Here is a 22,990-nt window from a genome sequence, read left to right as displayed (position 1 = left end):
GAAGCCTGGTTTGTGAGTGAGGACAACACTTAGCAAAATGAGAAATAAGTTGAAAATTTTGCAGACAGGTAGTGCAAGAGAAGGCCGCAAAGCACATTTTATGATGACATTCCACATTAATACTACTTAAACATTTTAAACAATTGATCCATTTCAGTAATGAATATGTAGACTATCACCATTTGTAATAGATGTCTGGCCTGAAATAATGCAGTAATCTAACTCAGCACCCACAAGATCATATTTTTGTAGTTATTGAAAAAGAAAATGTGGGAGCACCTTTTGGCCCATTGTAGATACCAACAACAATTTGCTTATATGCTTTTTATGAAAATTTACTGAAAATGTTTCAAAGGAAGCATGAGCTCAGATGGACAATGAGACAGTTGTTAATCATTTCTTGGCTTCATGGATAATCAGAAGAGCTACCTCTGGTTCATTATTGACACCCTGAAGGATATGCTTCAAGTAAAAGGCATTGGTCCACTATCAAGAGAGAAGATGTCCCAGTTTTATATGATATTATTTCCACAGCTATTAACTTCCCTCGTATTTTGGTAGGAGAGTTCAAAGAAAAGGCACAATGCAGTGACTTGAATTTGTTGGTTCTCCTGATAACTGTGGTTCTGGGAAATCACTTACTGTAAGATTCAGTTTAATTTGACAAACGTACAGCTACCGTACTGTAAAGCCCTGTACTACCTAATTGAGGTGAGGATACAGGACATATAAAGATGCAGAAGGCATGGTCTTTATAGAGGGAATAGTTACCTATTTGTCTCTCTGAAGAGGTTAATTCCTGCACCGTGTGCTAGAGCAGGAGTCAACAAACTACCTCCCATGAGGCAAATCTTACCTGCCAACTGTTTTTTTGTAAATAAAATTTTATTGAAGTTCAGCCGCACATTTATTCACATATAGTCTGTGGCTGCCTTCATGCTCAGCAGCAGAGTCAAGTAGGTACAGCAGAGAGTGAATGACTCAAAACACCTACTATATTTACTATCTGGTCCTCGAAAGAAAACATTTGCCAACCCCTGGCCTAAAGAAAGGAGGAATTACCAACCTTGCCTTTCTTCCTCTGCACATATATACAGTATGTCCTCTTCTTTATTTACTAATCAAGTACTTGCCAGGCTCTTTGAAAAGTCATAATACGGGCAGCCCCAGTGGCGCAGCGGTTTAGCGCTGCCTGCAGCCCGGGGTGTGATCCTGGAGGCCCAGGATCGAGTCCCATATCGGGCTCCCTGCATGGAACCTGCTTCTCCCTCTGCCTGTGTCTCTGCCTCTCTCTCTCTCTCTGTGTCTCTCATGAATAAATAAATAAAATATTAAAAAAAAAAAAGAAAAGTCATAATACTTATCCATGCATTCAACAAATACTCACTCAGTGTTAGTTATGTGCCAGGAACTTACTAGCTGCATGTGACCCACATCAGTGAACAAAACGGATGAAGCTTCCTGCCTTTCGGGGGCCTCCATTCTAATTATAGGACATTTGTGTTTGTTGTTTCAATACAACATTCAACAAACATTTGAGTTTCTACTATATATAAGCATTCTGCTAGGGGCTGGAGACAATGGCATAAAAAGAAAAATCATAACCAACCCTTAGGAATTCAAAAGCCTTCACACAAAGTAGAGTCCAAAAGAGAAAGGGATAAATACTATAATGGAGGAGGCCTCAATAAATTGCTGTGAGTGTTTAAAGAAAAAGATGCTTCCAAGGCTTTTGAAAAGCTGTTTGTCATGACAGGGCAGAGAAGTGTTTCATGCACATTTGTTTGGAAGTGGATCACTATTAGCATTACAGTTGTAGAATCCTGACTGCATTCCTGTTGACAGATAACTGTTGGAATAGCTGAACCATATTGGCAACGGGCTTCTCTCATTTTGTTGCTGTTGTAAGGAGGCAGCGAGACGTCCAGCGTAACCATACTGCTGGTGGAGAGAACAGTGAGCAGGAAGTGTACATCAGGTGCCCTTTCTGTCTAGGTTACAGCAGCCTCCTGCTGTTTACTTCTGTGGCAATCTGATGGGTTAAATAGGTGATGGCAATTAAGGAGTGCACTTATCCTGATGGGTACCTAGTGACGTCCGAAAGTGTTGAGCCACTATATTGTACTCCTAAAACTAATGTTATACTGTATATTAACTACCTGGAATTTAAATAAAAACTAAAAAAAAATCATATTTCCCAAATCTTTCAAGATTTTCAGCAGGATCAATGTCCACAATTTCTGAAAGCATAATATAATATACTAAACTGACCAAGTTAATAGGACAAAGCCTGATCTAAAAGTTTATGCTTAGAATTCAATTCAAAGCTGAACCTGACACAACATTTCCTGTCTGTGTGTAGACAACAGAAGCATTTCATGGCCTCTTTTTCATCTAATTGGGTTTCTGTAGAACATACACCCTTCCTTGCTATCCCAGCTGTTTCAAATAGAACAGAATGTTCGAAAGTCAACCTAGCATTCCTAATCTGAATTCAAAGAGGAACATGGTTTTGTCCAAAAAAAATCCCCATGCTGCCCTCCCTTTTTGCTCTCTACCCATACTAAATATATAGTTTTAATTAGCAGTGGATTTTATAGTAAAATCACAGAAGGCATGTTTTTTTTTTCCCCTTCCTTCCTCCTGAAAGGAAAATCATGATTTTCAATTTCTAGTTGAAGACTTAGTACATAACATCTTTTTAAAGAAGCAGATGTTTTGCAGGATAAGATGAAGTAGGTGAGGAAGTGTTGACAATGGTTTTCAGCACAGTTTATGAAGGCAGAGTCTGCCAAAGCCCTTTGTCATATTTGTTCAATGTAAGCATGTGTATGATATAAGTACATGCTTTTCTCCTGGAAGCTGTTTCTCCCTCCTTGAATCTCTCCATGATTTGTTTATACTTTGCTCATAGTTATTAAAGGCTGTTAACACTTCCTCTCTTAGGTCAGCTATTTCTGTACATATCTTAAATCTTCTCCAATAGTAGCTACTGCACTATACATAACTCCTGGCACAATTCAAATTATAGGTGATTTTTATTTAGTAACTATTAAAATGCATCACCAGTGTATTATTGAGGATAATTTTACAGATGTTGCTTAGAAACAATAGTAGCAACCATGGGAAATTTGAGGATCTTTAACCCCATAATACTCAGGGTATCTCATTTATAACTACCCCTCTCCATGTTTTGATAAGAAATCATATATAAACTGCTATGCAGATACAGCTCCAGGCTCCCCCCATCCCCAACCAATCTCCCATCCTTGAAGCCTCTCCCATATAGCGATTTAGGGTCCAAGGCTAATCTTGAAGTTAACGTTAAAAAAAAATAGTAAGTATATCTATAGGTGATGACTGAAATTTGGGAAATACTGTCCTCCTGGATTATATGACTTATGAGGACACTGTCTGCCTTATCTTTAACTCCAGAATACACAGTGGATACTATACATGCTAAACTGGTAATTTTTTTTCCCCTAACTTCAGCCTTTCTGGAATTCTAACAAAAATTTAAATACTGTTTTTCTAGTAATGTTTAGATGACACATCTGAAACTTTTTAAGCAATCAAATCATGCTGAAGTCTAGAGATTTTTATTCTTTTGAAGTGATCAATACTAACTTGCCAGCCATAATATTTAGTTGATTTCATCTACCTCTTTAAAGCAAAATGAAAGATTGCCAAATGAATTGGAGTTCTTTTTTGTTGCAGTAAGTCAAAGGTGCTTATTTAGGAATCAACATGGATACTAAGATGAGCATATTAATTTTTTAACCTATTTGAGCTCCCCTCTACCAAACTTTACCTTTAATAAGCACCATACTTTCACCTTTCCCAATAATTTACTGAATAGGAACATTAGGAAAGATTGTGAAGAAATTCACCTATAAAGATAACACTTTTAATCACCTTAAATACAAAATCCCAGATGCTAAAAAACATAAAGAATACTGATTACATGTCTTTTTAGTCTTCATTTTAAAAAATGTCATAACTGGGCAGCCCGGGTGGCTTAGGGGTTTAGCACCGCCTTCAGCCCAGGGCCTGATCCTGGAGACCCGGGATCAAGTCCCACGTTGGGCTCCCTGCATGGAGCCTGCTTCTCCCTCTGCCTGTGTCTCTGCCTCTCTCTCTCTCTCTCTCTCTCTCTCATGAATAAATAAATAAATAAAATCTTTTTTTTAAATGTTATAACATATTTATCCAAATAATCATTGTTTCCTTTACAGTAGTCCCTTAAGAGAATAAGCACTGATTCCAATGAGACACCATTATTAAAACATCTTTGATATCCTCCTTTGTTTCATAAGTCAGTGGCACATTCTGTTGAATATCCTTATTTATGGCAAATTTTTATCCATTGTAGGAAGATTTGGCTTCTGAAAATAGATGAAAGTCATATGGGTCCAAATCTAAAGTATATTTAAAAAAAAGTACAGTCTTTTTCATGAGTAAGTCACTAGGAATATTAAATTATATATAATAAAATATCAATTGGATAAAGTGAAATTAATCACATGACCTGATCTGGCACAGTATTTTCGTGAGTCTCTTCATCTGTGGACAAGTGTGGCTTTGAATTTATAGTATTGTATAAATTTGCATTTCCTGTGGTAAAGATAGTTTGCATAGTTAGAATACTGTTTCTTCAGTGGTTCTATTCAGATAGATTCAAATCATAAAATGTTAGTGCCCAAAGGACTTAGACATGATCTGCTCCAGTGCCCTCATTTTTTAATGTGAGACTGGCAGTCTTCTATTTCCCAGGTTTAACCATAGCAAACTTTTAATTGCTGTTCTTTGGCCAAGAAATGAGCATATAGGACCATTTTTAAGTTCCTTAATGCAAATGGCACTGTGCTAAATTCTGGGATATTGGGATGGGTAGATGGAAGGATTGAAACAAGGAAAGCTTAACCCTCATTGAAGTTAAAAGCTAAAATTGCAGCCATGCAGATCAAGATACAGAAGACAGGCTTTAAGTAAACTATCTGCCAGGTCGAACTTCCAAATAGGAATAAAATTTACTGAAGAAGAGGCTAAGCTTTTTCTAGCTTTTTCAAGCACTGATGGAGAATTGGGAATTAAGAGTGGGGAAGAGATGGAGGTACAGTACGTTGTTAGGCAAGAGACAAATTCAGGAAAACATTGCTGCCACAGATCCAGAAACACTATAAGTGTTTTTTTCCTTCTCTCCAGGGGAAGGGTTGGATAAATTAAAATTAAAAAGAAAAATCACATGTATCATCTGTCTTCTAAACTTTGAACTTACAATATTCCTGAGAGAAAAATACTTGGTGGGCGTCATTAAATATTAATCATTAGAGATCAGTTTAGCAAAGAGATTTAGTCAGGTTGGAACAGCTTTTAAGAAACCAATTACAATGTGGGTTATGAAAGAGAAGTGGAAGAAACCCAGGGAAAATATTAGAAAATGCAAGTCCCTTCACCCAGTGGAATTTTTGCAGGGAATTCTGGCTAACTAGCTTGTTGAGACTTAAGACAGCAATAAAAATAGGTCCTTGTGCTAAGGATATAAGAATTGGTAAAAAGCAAAAGCTAGGATTCCTAAAATTGCAAAGAATCTTCCTTTTTAACCAGTATTTCCATTTAAATATTTAAGTATTTGATTGAAAGATGGGTAAGAATTAGAAATACTCATCTAAAGGTTACCTTGTAAAACTTAACTTAGTTGTTATAGAAATTCCACAAATTAAATATCAATATAAAATTGGAGAAAATGGAGGGTGGGTTGGTTGGTTGGTTGGTTGGTTGGTTGGTTGGTTGGTTGGTTGGTTTTTCCACATTCTGGTATGTTGATTGTTCAAAGGGACTGTGAGATATTTTTCTTTGGGGGTATTCTTTTAGGATTCATTTCATTAGTTATATTTCAAGGTAATATGAGGGAATCTAACAGTCTTTTGAAGACCTATAAATTGTTGCAACTTTAAGATGTATTACAGGTAAGCTTCCTCACTTGTATACATGAAAACAAGGAGTGTGAGTGGTTTGAAAACAAGTCAACATTTTTAAAGGGGAAGACTAACAGTCCTAAATGGTATGTACCTGTTAACAGAGTATCAAAATATATGAAGCAAAACTTGATAGAATCATAAGGAAAAAATAGACAAATCTGTAACTATAGTTGAAGATTTCAATATCCCTCTCTCAGTAATTGATAAAACAGTAGGCAGAAAGTCAGTAAAGATATGGAAACTTGAGCAACACTATCAGCCAACTAGACCTAATCGACATTTGTAGGATACTCCACCTAACAACAGCTGATTATATATAATTTTCAAGTGCACATTTAACATTCTCCAAAATAGATTATATTCTGGGAAATAAAACAAATCTCAATAAATTTAAGATGATTGAAATTATGTGAAGTATGTCGTCTAACCACAATGGAATGAAGCTTAGAAATCAATAACAGATATCTGGAAGATTCCTAGATGGAAAATAGACAACATATTTCTAAATAACCCATTGGGGGTTCAAAAGGAAAATTAGAAAATATTTTTAAGTGTATAAAAATAAAAGTACAATTTATCAGAATTTGTAGGACTCAGTTAAGATAGTGCTTGGAGAGAAAATTATTAAATGTGTGCATTATAAAAGAAGAAAAGTTGATAATCAATAATCCAAGTTTGAAACTAAAAAAATAACAAACCTAAAGTAAAAGGAAAAGAATAATAAAGATAACAAAAATCAATGAAATAAAAAGCAGGAAAATGGGGAAGGGGATAAAAGCAAAACCAAGTTTTCTGAAAACATCAGTAAAATTTTAAAAACTCTGCCCAAATTGACTAGGAAAAAGGAGAGAACGTACAAATTGCTTACTTTAAGAACAAAAGAGGGGTATTACTAAAACTCTCATAGACAATAAAAGGATATTTAGGAAATGTTATGAGTATCAGCATACTGACAATAAATTTGACAATTTAGATGAATTGTATATTAAAAAGCACCGTTAAAATGTGTTACCTCATATTTCTACTTCTAGAAATCTATATTGACAAATTTAAAGTGTGGGTCAAGCTTTGCACACCAAGATGTTTATCAAATTATAATAGGAAAAAAAAGAACTGAGAATAGCCTTAACATTTCCAACAATGGGAGATTAGTCAAATAAACTGTGGAATAACCATAATGATGATGATAGTAGTAGAAAAAACTCCCAAATATAATACTACATGAAAAAGTAGAAAATAAAATTGTCAATAAATAGTAATCTCTGTTCACAGATATTTATAAAGAAGAATCAGAAAACATGTCCTTAAATTAGGCTAATCAACTATTTTAAAATTTATTGCATTATTCTTAGTTTCTTCTGTATTTTCCAAATTTGCTAAGAGTGAAATATGTCAGTGCCATATTTTAATTATCATATGCCAATAAACTGACTTTGTCATTGAAAATATAAATTACTCTTTTTCTGTAACAGAAAACATGCAACAGATGCCAGTTGATTTGTTTTAGAAATTTAAAACCATGTCTTTTGGGAAGGATGATTGGGATCTGAATGTTTTTGGGTGCTTTATCTTTCCTCTGGGAGGCCCATTTTGAGGCCATCTTTGCCTTGTGTTTCATTGAGCAAGACACCCAGTCCTACAGCTCCACTCTCACCGTCTTTTTCAGTCCAGGTGTCGGTGGGCAAAAAATGTGTGTTTGCTTCCCTTATTTTTTCTTTTTCTTATTGACCCACAATGATCAAAGCATCTGTTAGTGGGAAGCCATTTATTACGCTTTTCTCTTTCATGCTTTATATAGAAACCGTGCTTAAATGGAGATTTCTAGCACTGGTGAGAACATAAATCTTTTCATTTGTGTATCTTCCACCTCCACCCAGGCCTAAAGTATGTCATGTGTGAACTGTGATAAGCTAGCTTTATTGTCCCTGTCTTTCGTTGCTCCTAGTCAGCTTGTTTAAAGTAGTTATTGAAATGCACTGGGGATACAAAGTATATCATTTTCTTTCCAGAGATCCTACAGTGAATGACTTCTAATTTCTTATGAAATCCCCATAATTAGTAAAAACCATAAATTGCTTGGTTAAAAACCTCAGGGCCTTCATATTAAATAGACCTAAACTCCCTTTTGGTACATGAAGGTTAATGATCTTGAACAATCTGAGGATTATGTTCATGCTTTTACCTCAGAATAAATGGGCCTTTTATCATTATACATAAACTTGTTCTCTTTGGCCTTTCTTTTATACTTGCATGCATATATATGTGACCAAAAAATAAAATATAAACTTGGTACTTGATACAGAGAATGACAGCTGATTCATCCAATGGTCTTGTGGCACGAGGCCCTATACTGTGGAGCCATGTTTGGAGGAATCCATGGGGGCCACCTGACCTACAGATATCTTATCTGGACTCTGATAGCATTCTCAAGCTCCTCCTCTCGCTTGACTCCTTAGTCATCCTCAATTACAGTTCTTTTTTTTTTTTTTTAAAGATTTTACTTATTTATTCATGAGAGACACACAGAGAGAGAGGCAGAGACACAGGCAGAGGGAGAAGCAAGCTCCCTATGAGGAGCCTGATGCAAGACTCGACCTAGGACCCAGGATCACGACCTGAGCCAAATTTGGGCAGTCAAGCACTGAGCCACCCAAGTGCCCTCAATTACAGTTTTTAAACTGGTTCCCCCCTCCTTCAACACTTGAGCCACTTCAGTCTCTTTTCCACATAGTGACCCAAAGTATCTTTGAGAAATTTAAATCTAAATCTACTTAAAATTTAAATAGAAATCTCCATAAAACCTTTGATTGCCTTCTGATTGTAACTTAAAAAAAAATCCAAATCCAAATCTCACTTCTGGATCTCACTGTAACCACTTTCCCCCCAGTATAGCGGCCAAAGCCAGTTCAGTTCCTTCAGTTCTTCAGACACCAAATCCTCACCTCAGCACGTTCACACAAATCCACCGACCACCATCTCCTACTCCGCCTTGGCTCCCTCTTTCTCATCCTCCACCCGGTAAACTTTTGCCAGCCTATTCACACTCAGCATTCAAATTTCACTTTAAATATCACATCCCAGAGGGGACTTCTCTTGACATTGAATCTAAATTTAATTATTTCCTGTTCTTCTTATAGCACTCATCATAATTTTTCACTTTATTATATTTTGCAGAGTTAGTTATTTGGTGCCTTTCTCTTCTGCAAACCTGAAAGTTTCATAACTGTATACCTCAATGTTTTGTTTGCTCTTTGACCAGCACACACTAAGTGCCCAATAAATTATTGTTGCATGAATAAATAACTAGGGGAAAAAAAGAAAAAATAAAGGGTACTGTAAGTAATTAGGACATGTCCAAGAGAAAAAAAAAAGCAATTTCACTGTTTATTACAGAAAAATATATTAAAGCATTTGTTTTAATCTAATTAATAAATTATTTGTAGTTAAAATGAATTCCCCGTTTTCAACTGAGATTTGGGTATAAGAACACATTCATTCATACAGTCCATGAGGAGAGGGCCTTTTTCTGTATTCATTTTTGTTTATGTATTAAATATTTGTTGAATGAGTAAGAGGATTGGTATAATCGTTATGGAATGCAGTGTAGCTAAGTGTATTTAAAAACATCAAATTGGTTTTTTTTTTTGACCCAGTATTTCCACCTGAGAATTTGTCATAAGGAATAGTCCTAAATATAGAAAAGGGTATGTATTTAGAGATATTTTCACAGTGTTATTTATAGGAGTAAAACATTGGAAACCACCTAAATGCCCAATAAAGTAATAGTTTATCCACTAGATAGTATATGAGTAACACATAAGCTAAAGGTTAAGATAATATAGTGACTTCAAAAGTGTTCAGAGTATTAGTGTAAATAAGTGAAGAACACAGTTTTATAACAAAATTTGTAAAACCTATCCATAAGAAAAAAAGACTAGAAAGAAATATGTCATACTGCCATGACCACGGGTGATTTCCTTCTCTCTCTCCCCTTTTTTAAAAAATATTTTTCTTTAGCATGTACATTTTTTTTTACAATTAAATTGCTATATAACATAGCTTATTTCATTTTCAGCACATTTAAATGAATCCTGATCCTTATGTTTTGTAATCAGTGAACTAAAGTGCTGTGTTCTTTGTTTTAGGATGGACTCTTTGCTGAAAGTTCCCATACTCATGGTTTCGAGCACTCATCCTCTTGGCATGATCACAGTCACTTCCTGTCTAGTCCACGATTTTCACACTTGAATTGTAAGTAATGAAGTCCTATACCAGTCTTTAAATTGGATTTAAGGAAATACAACTCATGGAAAGATTAAAATGTAAGGCAAGTACATAATAGTAATACTCATGTTAGGAATTTGAAGAAATTGTTATTATGAATCATAATTATAGCACCCCCCAGATACATTTATATTACCCGATTTACTAAAAAGTGTATGGAATCCCTTTTTAGACCTTACACTTCTCAGAAAAACTTAAAATGAATCACCCAAGGTAATCATCTTAATTAAGCAAATTTTTTGTACAGAAGTTCCTGGTAACTGTGGATGAGTGGGTAAAGTCAGTTAGATGATGATATGATAAAATTTAAATCATCAAAAAGTAGAAAATATTTTCATAGAACTGTTCGGCAGTATAGATCATCTTATGCAAAGAATAAGGATACTAATACTGTTATTAGCTAGATTTCATTCTGTGAATATACTTTAAATGTTGATAAAATGTTATCAGTGTGAACAAGGTATGAATTTTTTGACCAAGTGATACACCATCCCCCACCATTTACCTCTCTTCTTTCCTGTAATGCTTATTCTTAAAGTCTCAACTTGTATGTAGTATCCTTAAAGAAGCCTTTGGAACCTACAGTTTTAAATTTGGTTTAAATTTAAGTTTGGTGTCCGTTATGAATGCCCATCATGCATTTTTCCTTTAAATATCTTCTTAGAATAACGATGGAGTTATTTTTTATTTGAGTGACTTTTTGTTTAATGATTATTCTCTTCACCAAAGAGTGAATTCCATGATGAAAGCAGTGTCTGTTTTGTTCACTAGTGTTTCCTCAATGTCCTACTTAGAACATATAGTAAATTCTCAATTAATAGAATGAGTATATGAATTTTTTAAGTCCACTTTTATCCAAACCATTGGATCTCAAATGTTATTTAATAATTTCTTATTTAAATAATCATTTAGATGCTCAATTTACCATGGGCATAGAGTTTGTATATTAAATCTGACAATTCTGTCATTTAAAAAATGTAGGTTGCTATAAAATAAAATACCAAAATAAGCCACAAAGAAATAGGTCAGATCCAAAAGTGATAACTCTCATTTTTGCTGATTTATATTCATGGATTCATTGAATAAATATTTATCAGTTTCTGATAAATGGTTTGGTTTTCATTATATCATGATTATTTTATTCCAAAGGCTGAGCATTTTCTCTTTCCTGTCCTAACCATTTTGCCAAGTGATTTTATACTTCTGCATAAAACCCTTGCTATTCTAATCTGGCAGCTGCCCTTCAATGTAGATTGTATCTCAAGCTGATTATGGTACCTCAAAATCTGATACATGCATACACAAAAGTTTTGTGTTTCATATGAAGAAATGGAAAATCTTCCTCAGGTCTGTTGGTCATATGTAAACATGTAGGTGGGGAGTAGGGACAAAACACCATCAGACCTCATAGTATCCCACCCATTAAGACATTCAGGGACCTCGAGGTAAACAGTCCCATGATATGAGCACAGAGGCCATGGTTCTACTGCTATTTCATTCTCCCATTATGACTTTCATAAGGCTCCCAAAAAAGGCACCTAGGAAATAGTGGTTAGGAGACATTAGAGGGAAAACATCAAGATTTTTAGAATTTTTATTATTATTATGACAGGCAGTGAAAGAAACTATATCCAGCTTTCCACTCAGTAGCATTTCATGACCAGCTGTGGTCATTTCTCTAAGATCTATTCCTCATAGTTTCTTTATAAATACTTGCTCAAAAGGAAACAAAGTTAAATAAGAATAGGAAAAAATATCATTGAGAACATAACTTGGATATGAAAATACTTAGTATAGTCTGTATTGTAAGATCTAACTGAAAGATTCAGCTTAAAAATGAAACCTCTTCATTAACTTATTGTTAAATTATTTAATTTATTAATCCATAGCTTATTTTTTACTATTCCTCTTTTTGACAAGTCTGCCTTATGATTTTCCTCCATATCTAACCCCATGCTTTCAAGGCTACTTTTAAAAATGTAATCATAGGTACCTTATTATTAATCATTTTAAGTGATTGAATTAAAACTTATTTCTAGAGATCATAGCTATTTTTATTTACTCATCTGATGAACCTTGAACTTTTTATATGTTTTTTCATAATTTGGTATTTTAAAAGTGGATCAGGATCACCCTGAATATGTCTCCATTTTTGTAGCACAAACAATTCCAGCTTAGTTACAGAAATTATCCTATCATGTTTCTTTAACCTTCTTTTAAACCTCCAAAATTAAGAAGGAGAAATGTCAAAACCAACAGAGAAAAATGAACCTACAGTACATTGATTATATGGGGAATAGAATATATCTTTTTAAAATATCATTAATGTCCTCAGAAATTGAAGAGAAAATATTACATCCATTAAAAATAAGAGCAAGATGCTATGAGAAAGGAACATAATATAAAAGGTCTCAGAAATTTAAAATATGAAAAACTAGAAAGGTGGGAGACAAAGTTGAGAAAACCACAAAGAAAATAGAAGAAAAAGAATGGAGCAATAGGAGAGAAAAGATACTTAGGAAATCCATTCAAGAGAAACAGTATCTGATTAGTGAAAGAAGAAAACAAAGGCCAGGAGTCGGCAGGTCAGAAAGGCTAACCCAGCCCATACCTGTTGCATGGCTGTCATCCTTAGATTTTTCTTCACCCCCCGCCCCATGTTGATGCCCAAGTTTCTCAGAACACATGCCTTCCTTTGTTTGTCTTAGTTCTTTCTTCTGTGTAAGCACACCAAAGAAAGAGAGGTAAATGCTTCCAGTCTTTGCATTTCTGCAAATAGATTTCTTCCACTACTCACACTGGATGAGACTTCAGCTGACTATAAAAATCTAGATTGAAAGTAACTGTCCTTCTGAAGTCATTGCACTATTCTCTTCCAAAATCTAATATTGAAAAAGTTTATGTCTTTTTGTTTTGACCTCCACTCCCTTGAAGTAATCTTCTCCACCACCGCTACTACCCCTACCCCTAGCCCTGGGACCTTTGAGGATCTTCTCTTTAGCCCCAGTGGGTTTTGTGATGATTTGCCTCCTTGTGGATCTTACTTTATTTGCTTTTCAAACAGCTATTTGATGAGTAAACACTTTAATCTGGACACTCATATTTAGTTCTCTCAAATTGATAGAAGAAAGGAAAGATTTCATCAGGAAAATCTTTAGAAAATAAAGATGTTAGGTTATTTGACTCAGTTGAGCACTTAGAATATGGCAGATCTCACTGAGTCATTAAAAATCATTAAGGATAGTCACAGAGAAAGAGCAAACAAAAAAACAAAAATAAAAACACCAGTCAGTTAATAACTCTAGGGGAAAAATGGGCAAGAAAAGAAGCGTTGTCATAGTATGCTTCTTAGGTTTGTGTGAGTCATATTTACATAATATTATAAATACTCATTATTGACACAACTAGAAGTTGAAATGTAACTATATAAGGAGGATGAAGTGCGGGGAAGTGGATGGGTGTGAATACGTCTAAAAATGATAAGTCAGAAAATAGCAATATCAGCTTCTTTTTCTTACAAAAATTGAAATAAATACAGAAAAGGCTAAAAGGGTTAATTGTAATTAACTCTGGGGTGCAGAATTGGGGTACTGGGAGGGATAGGGTAGAAGCTGCTACCTTTCTGTATATCTCCTTGGTACTATTTGATAGGTGTATGTACACTTTGGCTGAAAAGGCATCTTATAAAAATAAAATGCTGCTAAGAACACCCCAGCTTTTATGTCTGACTAGCAAGTGTTCGATTTTCTTGTTGCCTTCTCAATGGAACATGAAAGCTGGGAGTTGGAGTTTAGAGCAGTTTAGACCTGTACAGAGACATGAAGAGTACATAACTATAGGTGCTGAGGCAGACATGAGTTTATGAGCCCACAGAACAGGCTTCTTCTCACTCAAGTTGGCATTTGTACTGGCCCTTTTGTCTGTGCTATAGATGCTAAGGCATTCATTCTGCTGACTTAGGTGCCCTGTCAAACTGTGACCAAACTAAAGCGTAGAATCACTGACCATGGAAAAAACAAAGGAAATGGGAAAATACTGCATAATTTGTGGTCTCTGAAATGATCCAGCATTAATGAAAGTTTGTTTTAAGTAGTAATTTATGTCAGCTTTGTGTAGTTCAGGTCAATTCAAGAAAAGGTAGATTCCTTCTGCCAGGAAGAAGGGAAGAAATGTATAAATTGTAAGTTTATATTACCATTGGAAATAGGAACACAGAAATCCATTATTTAGAGCCATGATTACTACCAAATTTATCCTGGCTGGCTAGAAGTGATGGCCGTGATTCAGGACACTCTTTTAGAAGGCTTGGATTCCATTACCTTCAGCCTCTAGACAGTGGGGGCTTAGAAAGAGAGACTTATAATGCCAGCTTTTGAAACTGTCATTTTTACTTTTTATAAGTAGTGACTGACCACTAGTCTCCATGTATAGCTCCTTTTAGGCCAAAGGAACACAACCCCCAAGACAGGGCCCTCACCCTTGGGGCCAGAAACAGACTGGATTTGAGGGAGGGCTGTAGTAATCTCATGACTTCTTGAAATCTCAAATCCTTTGAGATTAAAATCCCTAATGTTTATGGAGTTGGTATCTCTAAACTGAATTTTAGAAATGAATGCAGATTTCAAATTTTCTGTAATTCTAAAACTGTTGTCAATAATGTTTATTAAAATAAACCCAAAAAGAAAGGACTGTGATTTTTCAAGGGGTGGGGGGAAATGTTCTCTTCAGATTATTGTAGGATTGGAATGTGAAGCATACATATTCATTTAACTTGATATTATTAAAAAAGTAAATTGAGCAGCCCCCTGGTAGCTTAGCAGTTTAGGGCCGCCTTCAGCCCAGGGCCTGATCCTGGAGACCCGGGATCGAGTCCCATGTTGGGCTCCCTGCGAGGAGCCTGCTTCTCCTTCTGCCTGTGTCTCTGCCTCTCTTTCTCTCTCTCTCATGAATAAATAAATAAAATCTTTAAAAAAAAAAAAAAGTAAATCAATGAAAGTTACTAAAAGGAACTTTCTTTTGCTTTCTGACATCAGTTTACATTGCTATGAAAAGAAAAGTTACTATTCTGTTTGTGTTTTGAGGTGCCTTTTGTGAAGGTTTAAGTCCGTCCTGTGAAAAATAATTTATCCACAGCAAGAACAACACACTTTTTTCTATGTTGTATGTCAGGATCCACTGACTCACTGAACTGCCTCATATGTAGTCTGCTCAGACTCACAGAATAAAATGCCAAAGATTTGTGGCAGTCAAAATGTAGGGATACTGATAAAGGTAAAAAAAAATTGTTTCTCATCCCTTAGGGATATATTTATTTCGTAGAAGCACAACATTTTATAGGCTCATTTCATGTGATAGTGATTTTTGTGTGCACAATAGTCTTTTCACTGACCAATTACATGTCAGAAATTTTTAAATAACTGAGTTCTGATTATTTCGATTTGCAAGGTATGCTGTAGATACTTTCGAGAAGGCAGGTAGAAAGTCCCCAGTTGACTATCTCTTAAGAATCCCATAAGTATATTCACTTCTTCAAACAATATTTACTAAGAGGTTATACAGGAGGCTCTCTGTTAGACCCAGGTGGGGGAAAGGGGCATAGCAAGTGAACCAGATGGAAGACGTCACCTTATCCCAGAGAAGAAACAGGCAGTAAGCAAGTAAACAGATGATTTTAAATGATGATTGGTGCTATGAAGGTAAAATGACAAAATACCTGGAACAGACTGCTTTAGATTAGTGATCAGGAGATTCCTTTCTGAGGAGGTTACAACTGAGCCGAAGCCTGGATGGCAAGAATCAGCAGAGTTAAAACTGGTTGGGAATAGTTTCCTTGATAGAGGGAGCAGGAAGTACAAAGGTTGCAGAGAAGAACGGGTATGGCCTTCTAGAAAGATGGAGCTCTGAGGGAGGGGGGAGGCGAGGATAAAAGGAGAGAGAGAGGAGGAGAGAAAGGGAGAGAGGTGAAGTTCCAAGGGAGCCTTTTCAGCCAGTCAGATGTTTGAATTTTATTCTGGGTTTCCTAGGGGGGGGGGCCACTGGGGCATGGGGGGAGAGGTTGTGTAGGAGAGTGAGTGACATAATTGGATCTACCTCTTAGAAAGATAATTCTGGTTGTGGTGTGGAGAAGGCGACACAGTGAAAATAGGAAGAGAGAACATGATGGCTTAGGCTGAGTTGATAGAATGAAGATGGTGTGGAGCCGGAGGCCTGGGGTGAGTAAAGTCTTCAGAATTGACTCTTAAGAGGGATGGGTGGAGCAGATAGGACAAAGGAAGGAGGAAACCAAAGTTTGAGAAACCCGGGCTGAAGGAGATAAGTGTGTCACTTTCTAAGATGGAAAAAGTAAGGAATGGGCAAGCATCAGAGATTAGAAATCAGGCAGGCGGATTTCATGGAAGTAGTTGGACGTGCCCATCTGGAGCACAGTTGAGAGGTAGGCGGTTGTAGAAAAACAGTAAACCTAGATTCCAGATCTAGTCTGTTTGTGTAATGAAGAAGATTCTGTAAAAAGAAAGCCCTGAAGATTTCTCCCTCCAGAATTGTCCATGTGCTTTGTATCATTGTGTATTGACCAAACACGCATCTTCCACTCTCATATACTCTTCAGATCCCTCCCAAATTAGATCCTGTAAATAGATGTTTTCCAAAAAATAGTAAACTTAGTATGTTTATTCCTATACTGAAGGTCTGTCATTTCATATAAAGTTTATAGAAAACTGGATCAGACACTGTGATTACTTACAATTTTGAGTCCAAGGATTCTATTCATCTAGGTTTATTTTTGTCTTTTCTCTCACCTTGCCAGCATTTGCCAAAAGAACAGTTGCTCCAGATTCACCTTCAATCAAGGAAGATGCCACAGGTTTACCAATGGATGGAACGAGTCCACAGTCTAAAAAGGAGGAATATGAAAATGAAAAAAGCAAAATGTAATCCATTGTTTCACATGAGTGTTTTACAAGTAACAGAGTCTCTGTCCTTGTTGCAGTTTGGCCCAGATTATTTAGCAGACGGATCTGCAACTTCTGCTCTTTAGCATTGCCAAACACTGACTGACAGAACAATATATTGGTCTTTGGGAATGATAGAAGTTAAATCAATCCAAGTAAGATCAACTCATGAATGACATACAGCTAACTTATTGACAATTTATACCAGCAGAGAAAGAGAGATACTTTTCACTTTGCATTTTCCTTTTTCAGGCGTGATCAGTAACATTTTTCCAACCATAATTTGTATTTATAATTGGGATCTTTTACAAATGACTGGCTAAGAAGGAGAGAAATGAGTTCTCCTTGAGGCCGAAGTTGCCAGCACTTTAGTTTCAGAGAGTGTTTATATACAACTGATTTTTTAAAAATGCTTTCTCCCTAATTTTCACATGTTATAACATGTCATGGAGTTATGCATATATAATATTAGGCCGTCCACTCTATAAATGCTCAGGATTGTTACATCCATCATCTCAGCAGTCTGTTACTACATGCAGTATCTTAAAATTTTATTTCCAATCATCCATTTTTAATAGCAATAAAGAATTTACAAGTGATACCTGAATTGTAGAACACTGTAAAGAATTCATAGCACAATTTATTTATTTATCTTTCTGTGGCCAAGTATCTCACTGCAATCACTTCAGTCATATTCTGGACTGTCTTTGGGTTTACTCTGACCAAATGCACAGTTACCAAACTCATGTGTTATAAGATCTGCTCTGCAAGAGTTCTCATATAATCTGGCACTACATACTTTCAGCATCTCAGCCTTTCTCAATATCAAAGTGTTTTTAAGAACTTCTGCTCTTTACATTGCTAATCTACCAATGGAGAAAGATTTCTATTAAATGCTAATAGTAAAACATCCAGGAACTGAATCCCACTGGGCCATGTTGGAATATTCTTCAGAGGGACAAGAACAATAAAGCAATACCTTCCTAACTACATGTTGTGTTTGTTAAAGTATACTTGCTTGTTAGATTTCTCATATTTTGTAAAGATGCTTCTCTTTCCACTACCATATGTTTTGGTAATTTACTTTTTATTTGAATATCCAGAAGAAATGGCACTCTTTGTCTATGAACTTGATTGGGATTGTTACTACAGAACACAGAGATCTTTTATCTCAAAAAATTACATAATCTACATAACCTCTGAGAGTACAACCATGCATTTTATCATTTATCCATTACAGAAATATTTTACTGAGTTCCTACTATGGGCCAGTCATTGTGCTAAGGAGGACAAAGGAGACACATTACCAGCTGTGCGTGACCCAGTTTTTTTGATATTAGGAATTCCATGAAAAAAGGAGTGATGTGTTCAGGCTAGCTGGAGAAATTCTGCATTAGACGACATTAAACAGGTTTGGGTTGGTTTTGTCTCACCTCAGGACTTGAAGCCGTTAATGTGCTAATGAGCACTAGGAGGTTCAGTGGGGTAGCCCTTTCTGAAGGAATGGCTCACAGTCCTGATGCTTCTCAGAACCTATAGCATGCTATAGTAATATTGAGGTTATTGCAAAATTATGTCAGTATTTTCATTGATGTTTTGACCAACACTATAATATTTTATCTCCTTGGATCTAAATGACTAACTGAGGAGAAAATAAGGGAGGATATTTACATGTTTCATTTAAGTCCTACGGATAAAAGTTAAACAGCTTTTCCCTTAATGCGTCAGTAGGAACTCCATGCTGTCCATTCTTTTTAGTAGGAACTGATTTAAACCACTATTCACACATCTGTGGCCATTAAAAAAAAAAAAAAAAAAATTACATCAGGCCAGTTAGACCTGAAAGTTGAAGGTAACACAGATTATTTACCTGGCAAATCCTTGAAAACATATTAGCTGATGATTTTATAACAGAATGGAGAAGGATCTTATGAAAGACCTTTTTTAATCCGAAAAAAATAAAGCCATTATATCATATTATTGAAGGCCCTGTGCTACTGTTGGATGAATGAAGGTGTCTGACTTTAAATATGGAACACACAAGAACTTCAAAGGCAAAGTCAACTTTTTGTGAGCAACGATTTTGTAAAATTCCTTGGCCCTCTGTTTATATGGAATTAAATCCAAGGACCTGTCTTCTCCGAGGATTTTTCCTATCTCTTGCAGTCACCGTAAGCTCAAGCTGGAAATCAAAAGGAATGCTAAGGAAACACTAATAGCTTGATTTGTAGATTTCAAAGCCAGCAACTGTTTTTCCTTCACTCACCCCTTTGGCAGGATAACTCGTGATATCAGCCCCATTTGAGTTGTGGCTGAGCAGCCATATTGCTTATCGTGCTGGGACACTGGAAAGGATTAACCTTATTCTTGCAGTGAGCCTGGTCCAAGACTTAATTTGAAGATTGACCTTTTTGGTTTAATAATTTTGATTCTTCTGGCCATCTTTCTCCCTAAACACACTAAACTTCCACTGAAGTTACTGAAGGCCACAGAGGAGAGAAACACAGCTGGGAGAAATCTGGCTGGATGTTTTTCCCATTGGCGAAGCTTATTATTATTTCCTTGACTAGTGTCTGATTTAAAGGTTGGAAACCAGTTGGTTATATAACATCTTATGCATCCAGTTTCCCAGAATCACCAGCTTTTCTTATTGTTATAGTTTACATATTTTTACTCATAAAAGATAAAATCTACAGCTTACCAAAACTGTACAAAAAAGCATTTAGTTTTAAAGGTTACATGGGTTAAAAGTGCCTACCCCCTTAGCTAAAAGAGAAGTCCTTTTTTTTTTTTTTTTTCTATCCCTTCAACTAAGGTAAAGGCATTTTCCTTTTGAGGCTCTGATCAATGGTATGTAAAGTGTACTTAGAGTCACAGTAATTGTATTTTCTTTAATCTCGATTGAATCTTACAGTTAAATAGCAAACTTTTTTAAAAAAATGGAACCAAATTCTTACATATAATTAGATGGTATATTTACTTAGCAAACCCTTCTTTAGGAAGGATTTAAGAATCTCAGATTGTTCCTACTCAGAATTTGTACTATAAACCCAACTGCACATCATATAATAGCCAAGAATAGGAATGATCATTGAGTAAATTACTCCTTTCCCAAGATTCTCACACCCCCCCGCCCCTCAAACTATCCCTCTGTTTTGTCTCCATTTAATTTGAAAAAGAAAGAAAATTTGTGATTTTCATGGCCTTCAAATGAGGAAGTTGTCCTCACGAAGGCATCTGGTTTTCTTGGATCAAAACTAAACCATGAACTGTAAGCTGGAAAGTAAATTTGGGAAAGTTTGTATATAAAAGCATTTCATGCACCAAAGTATGATATAAAAATAGTTACATCTTTCAACTTTTAAGTTCTCAAATGTTTAGCAATAAAAACATCAGCTTATCCCTATTTGAGAAAAGAAATTTAAACCATGAAAGATTCCATTTAGTTTCATTTCCGTACAAAACACGACACATCTAATTTAAGGCTAGGAGAAATGCTTACATCTAGAAACAGAATGTTAGATTCCAAGCCCCCAAACAAATTTCAGAGAAGTCTCCCTTGCTTTTGATTAGTAACAAAGTAAACCAATTTTTCTGCTCTGGTGAAACCAGGCAGACTTTTAAATTCTAACCTCATCTGCCCCCAGCTTAGCCTCTGCTGCTTTATCCACACCTCAGGCCACATCTTACCGAAATCCAAACCCAACTCAGGTCACTCGTAGTGTTTCACCAGGTCAGCCCCAACTGTTGACCTTTGAAATCTAATAACTACAACCTACAATGAAGGGGCAGACTGTCAGAGGTTTGTAGCACCTGCGTGTCTTTCAGGGCCAGCCAACTGAAAAAGGATTTAAATGGCAAATGTCTTTGACTCCTCATGGCTGACAGCCTAGGAATATTTCTGTGGCTGGGTATCTTCTGTAACACAGCTTGACTCTGACATGGTACAAAGCCATGTGACAGTTGTGGATGAGAACTTGTTGCCTTGCTCTCTGCAGGAAAATACTGGATTTCTAAACATAGCAGCATGTTAGTTCCCTTTCAGGAAGACAGTCAAAACAATATATAATCCGATGACCTCCACCTTTCAAAATGTAGAATCTTGTACCATTGGGCATAGAGGTGGGGACATGAAAAAAAAATGCCACCATACCCAAAAAAAGAGCCATACCAAACTAGTCACCTGTAATTCTAATAATAGTTTGCCATGTTTTAAGGCATTGAAGTCACACAATTGCTGTTCCAGAATGAATGCCCTGTCTTTCTCAAACTGGCAGATGCTGGACATTCATGCCCAGACTGTATCCCATCATCTGTCCATAGATCCCCAAGACTTGACATCCTCTCATATTTTTATTCTTTAGTAAAGCATTTTGACTGGCATTATTTAAAAATTTTTTTAAGTTACAATTTATTCTTAAATATTGGAGCTCTGTGTCATCTTAGCTATATACTTAACAGGAAATAAAAGATTGGAATACCGGCTTGAAGCAATATTTTTTTAAACAAAATGAGTGGATATTAAACTACCAACAGTTCAGATGTTATAAAAGTAAGAAAATATCTTATTCTGAGGGAAAAGAGGATGATAGTATATGCTCTTTAGTCACTAATGGACAGGCTTCTTTTATTTATTTATTTTTTGACAGGCTTCTTTTAATTCTGATTTAATATTTTAACTTTTTTAAAAAAACAATTCTAATTTTATAGTACCAGGATTTCTATCAAGTTACAGTTTCCTTTTTTTTTTTCTTACAAATTTTTCATTTTAAAGTCAGGTGTATTTTTGAAGCCCCCAGGAATTCAAATGGCTTTTAAAACACTGGGTCGACAAGGTGAAAATCTGTACTTCGAGATAATGTATCTCTCTTTGTTCTTGAAATATTCTATTTCAACTAGAAAAATTTCCTCCAAGTCTCTGTCTCTCTCATTTCTTTCTTTGGAATTCATAGTCATTTCTTCAAGGATCTTTGGACGCAGCTTTACGTCCTTTACTTGGGCCAGCCTATAGAGTAGAGTCATGCTTGCTTGTCCTGTGCCTGCATTTCAAGGCCTCAGAATAATGACCACCATAAAGAGTCGGTGAAATTAGTAATTAATTGATTTTTTTTTCTAGTGATGTAGGCTGCTCTGATAACGAGGGGTGAAACAGTCCTTTTGGTAAAACAAGATTGTTTCTCTTCACCATTGTGTGTGATGCACAGCTATTTTTTAGAGGAATATTTATATGTACTTCATATATCAGGAGAACCTATTTATGTCACCTTTTTTATCTGAAAGCCGAAAGAGCAGTTCCCAAAATGTGTGTCACGTTACACATAGGATTTAAACTCTAAGTTTCTAATATATCCCCTATACAAGGTTTCCCCCCTCCCCCAGCTCTTGAAGCCAGCTATTATCAGATCATCCTGCATAACTCGTATTCAGTGTTATCCCTAGGGTAGTGGTAATGCTACTTTAGATTTTGTTTGTCCATTATTGCTGAGCACTTAGCTGGATAAGGGAATGAAGGGTGGCAGGAGTTCTGTAAAATGATATGAGCACAGAGGAAGCTGGGTTGCCTTCAACAGCACACATTTTAAACTGTTTACTTGAAAGAAAAAACTGCGGTAGCACTGCATCCTTTATCTGATGCAGGGTCCTGGCGCATTGCGAGAAGTGCTGTGAGCTTGTGCACTGTTAAGTCCCACTTCTGATGCAAGTTGCATTCATCTTTAATGTTCTTTGTGGACTGCTTTCTGGCAGTTTGGATCTGGGTGGAAAGTGGCCTCCTTT

General features: G+C 35.9%; 1 protein-coding gene and 1 long non-coding RNA gene across 19 annotated transcripts in view; one reads left to right on the top strand and one right to left on the bottom strand.

The window, feature by feature from the left end:
* The window catches only part of LOC112656967 (uncharacterized), a 58,819-nt gene extending 41,657 nt beyond the window's left edge, over positions 1-17,162 (bottom strand). For 4 of the 6 annotated variants that reach the window (XR_007412455.1, XR_003134764.3, XR_007412454.1 and 1 more), the window contains exon 1: positions 17,063-17,162. This is a non-coding gene — a long non-coding RNA (uncharacterized LOC112656967). The remainder of the gene's footprint in view (positions 1-17,062) is intronic. The other 2 variants (XR_004818087.2, XR_004818086.2) reach the window with 1 other exon arrangement.
* The window catches only part of CEP128 (centrosomal protein 128), a 400,883-nt gene extending 382,678 nt beyond the window's left edge, over positions 1-18,205 (top strand). For all 13 annotated transcript variants that reach the window (XM_049113364.1, XM_025442560.3, XM_025442566.3 and 10 more), the window contains 2 exons: positions 10,127-10,232; positions 17,071-18,205. In XM_049113364.1, coding sequence (XP_048969321.1) covers positions 10,127-10,232; positions 17,071-17,198 — 234 coding nt within the window. In that variant the 3' untranslated portion in view covers positions 17,199-18,205. The remainder of the gene's footprint in view (positions 1-10,126; positions 10,233-17,070) is intronic.
* Positions 18,206-22,990: the final 4,785 nt, after the last annotated feature.

Source organism: Canis lupus, chromosome 8, assembly GCF_003254725.2.
Source record: "Canis lupus dingo isolate Sandy chromosome 8, ASM325472v2, whole genome shotgun sequence".
Taxonomy (NCBI): Eukaryota; Metazoa; Chordata; class Mammalia; order Carnivora; family Canidae; genus Canis; species Canis lupus.
The sequence above is the reverse complement of the archived record's forward strand: the minus strand, read 5'-3'. Positions and strand labels throughout refer to the sequence as shown.